At 44.5% G+C, this 3256-nt stretch overlaps 1 protein-coding gene across 1 annotated transcript; it reads left to right on the forward strand.

Annotated features, from left to right (window-relative positions):
- The first annotated feature begins 219 nt into the window (after positions 1-219).
- Fibin (fin bud initiation factor homolog) lies at positions 220-2333 on the forward strand. Its single transcript, XM_048360148.1, has one exon. The coding sequence runs from the start codon at positions 749-751 to the stop codon at positions 1382-1384; it is 636 nt and encodes a 211-aa protein (XP_048216105.1). The 5' UTR covers positions 220-748; the 3' UTR covers positions 1385-2333.
- The last annotated feature ends 923 nt before the right edge of the window (positions 2334-3256 follow it).

Here is a 3256-nt window from a genome sequence, read left to right on the forward strand (position 1 = left end):
TAAACATGTAAAATGGCCATTCTCCTCCCCTAACATCTTAACAGTAGATCAGCCTTTTTTTGCTGTGGAAATTCTAGCTAAATTCTATTTTGCAGCTTCTCCCACTTCCAATCTTTGAAAAGAAACCCTGCGCCTTTAATAACGGAGACCTAGTGAGAAGTTTCTTTCCAAACTTGTTCCCAGACTTCCAAGTGAGGAAAACAGCTGTAATTTGAGAGCCCAGAGATCCTCAGGATATCTTTAGCCAAAGGAAAAGCTCCATAGTCCCTCCCGCCCAGTCCAGGGGTTGAAATAGTATCAGAAAGCAAGCGCCTTGCTCTTTGGCCACACGCTCCATCTCCCAGGAGCAAGAGGGAACTCCAAAAGTGTACGAGAGAAAGACAACCATCTGCCAGATTCCCGGACGAGTGCGTCCCCCCTCCTCCTGCCCCCCTCCGAGCTGAGACGGACTGGGACCGAGCCAGGCATTTCCAGCCCCAGAGCAGCAAAGGGCCAAAGGCAGAGAGTTGCGAGGTGCATCCTTCCCTCGCTGCCGGCCGTGCGGCTGTGCTACCCAAACTGGTGCGGAGAGCCCCATGAAGCTATCTGAGGAGCGGCGACTCGGGTGCAACCAGCTGCTTGGGATTGAAGAAGACTCTCTTTTGGGAAGGAGGCATTGACGACCAAAGGGACTGATTGCTCTGCTTGTTCCTGCCCGAAAAGTCTTCTCCTGGGGAGGGAGATTCCCAGGTCATCCTGATTTGCCAGAATGATGTTTCTCAAATTCCTCTGGATAGCTTTCTTCTGCTACCCGTGTCAGGGCTATTTTGATGGCCCTCTGTACCCCGAAATGTCCAATGGGACTCTCCACCACTACTTCGTTCCCGATGGGGACTATGAGGAGAATGATGACCCGGAGAAGTGCCAGCTGCTCTTCAGGGTGAGTGACCGCCGGCGCTGCTCGCAGGGGGAAGGAGGCCAGGACAGCAGCCTGCTGAGTCTCACCCTGCGAGAGGAGTTCACGGTGCTGGGTCGCCAGGTGGAGGATGCGGGGCGGGTCCTAGAGGGCATCAGCAAGAGCATCTCCTATGACCTGGACGGGGAAGAGAGCTATGGCAAGTACCTGCGGCGGGAGTCCCACCAGATCGGAGATGCCTACTCCAACTCGGACAAGTCCCTCACTGAGTTGGAAAGCAAGTTCAAGCAGGGTCAGGAACAGGACAGCCGGCAGGAAAACAGGCTCAATGAGGATTTCCTGGGGATGCTGGTCCACACTAGGTCCCTGCTGAAGGAAACACTAGACATTTCTGCTGGGCTCAGAGACAAATACGAGCTGCTGGCTCTTACCATCAGGAGCCACGGGACCCGGCTAGGTCGGCTGAAGAACGACTACCTTAAAGTATGATTCAAAAGGCACAGATGTGAGGGATGAAGAACCAAACCAGTCTCCTGTTGTGGAAAGGACAGAGGATGGGGCTGTTTTCTCTTAGACCTAGTCCTTTTTTGTGTGTCCAGATTTGCACTTTGAGAATTAATCTGAGGTCATCTTGAAAGTAAATGAAAAGGTTGAGGGATTGAGTGGTTCTAATTTGGGTTTTCACTTTGTACAATATTTATGTGATTGTTATGGTTTGATCACCCAGAGAGAGCAGTTAGAAAGGCATGGCTCCTGTCTTTCCTGGAAGGTTTGATCATCTGCAGAGGTAACCTGATTCAATCACGACTAAGAAGATGCATTTTATAGGTAGACTGACTCAAGTTTCTCCTTCTGAAGTAGATGTGGAAATACCCCCCCAAGAGCATGATGTGTAACTCTGTTCCACGCTTCATCTTCTATCTGTGATTAGGAAAGCTGAAGTGTCTGATTTTCAGATGAGGTCCCAGGTGTTGTTCTGCTTGCTTGCCAGCCCATTGCAAGTTGCTTGGTGTTTTGTTTTTTCCTCTCCTTTTCTTTCTTATTTATTAACCATGGTCTGTGAATTGCTTTAGCTTTTTGTACAAGTATTGTCAAATCATTCATTGCAGGGAGATTTGCAAAATGGGTTTTGTCGTGGTGAGAGTGGCTGCACTTAGGAAGTCTAACCGAGTAGTGCCTACCCACTCCTATGTATACATTAATTTGTTATGTCTCACCTTGCATGTCTAGTACTTTTATCATCTGTCAACTACAAGGGAATCAATTTTTGAAAACACCCCTCACAGGCCTATGATTTAGGTTTTAGTGTATTATTGCTCATAAGGGGAAGTGCTTCTATATTGCTTATTAAAAACTTGTACTTCAAGGAGGTAATTCTTATCTTAATAACTCCTTAGCTAAGTTTTATTATTCAGCCAATAAATATGTTTCCATATAATACTGGCTTATTTTCTGTCTTTACCTTTCATATTTCAAAGTGGGACTAGTGCAATTGAATAGAGGAGGATTGGGTTTCAGTCTGTTCATCCACAGTATATGATAAAGAAAGCAGAAGGAGAGCTGTATGGTTTTGATGCCTTCCTTGCTCACAACATTCTCACAAGAAAGAAAATATACAAAAAAAAACCCCAAAAAGATAGCCTGTGCCAAAACTTTAAGTGTGATCTACTGGTTTATTTAATACTCTATATTTCTCCAACTTTTCCCATAGACTCAATTGGAAAGTATATAAAGTTTATGCCTTTTATGACCTCAAAGCCACATCTATGTTCTTTAACTAATGGCTTCAAGGGTAGAAATTCACTTTATTTCATATCTTACCCTTTCATATCTCACTCTTACCTAAAAGAAGCTTTCCTTTCACACATTCACACTCATGCAAACACACATACACACACACACACACACACACAGGAAAATACATGCTCATAATCCTTTATTCAATGAAGAACAGGTTTTCTCACATGTATGTGAGGAAATCAGTTTCTACAAAGTATCAAATATATCCTATAACAGTGGGGTAAACCGAGGTCCAGAAAGGCTAGACTTGTCCTCAATCCAAGACCTTTTAGAGTTAACTATAGGACTTCACCACACCACATCTTTTCATGGATACTGAGATATGTGTAGGCAGAGGGCTGACCTGTACATAACTATTTTGTTGCTTAAGACCCCTCTCCCAAAGCAACCTATGGAACAATAACTAAAACCAACATTTACAATTCATTTTTATTACTCAAGGCCCATATTTTAGTTGTCTTATAGATCTTTGTAGAGGAATGGTTTAAAGAGCATGTAGTTTTCATTGCTCATTCTAAAACATATGAGGAAGAAATAAGAGCAGAAGCAAAAACGGAATAT

This window comes from Perognathus longimembris, chromosome 13 (genome assembly GCF_023159225.1).
Source record: "Perognathus longimembris pacificus isolate PPM17 chromosome 13, ASM2315922v1, whole genome shotgun sequence".
Taxonomy (NCBI): Eukaryota; Metazoa; Chordata; class Mammalia; order Rodentia; family Heteromyidae; genus Perognathus; species Perognathus longimembris.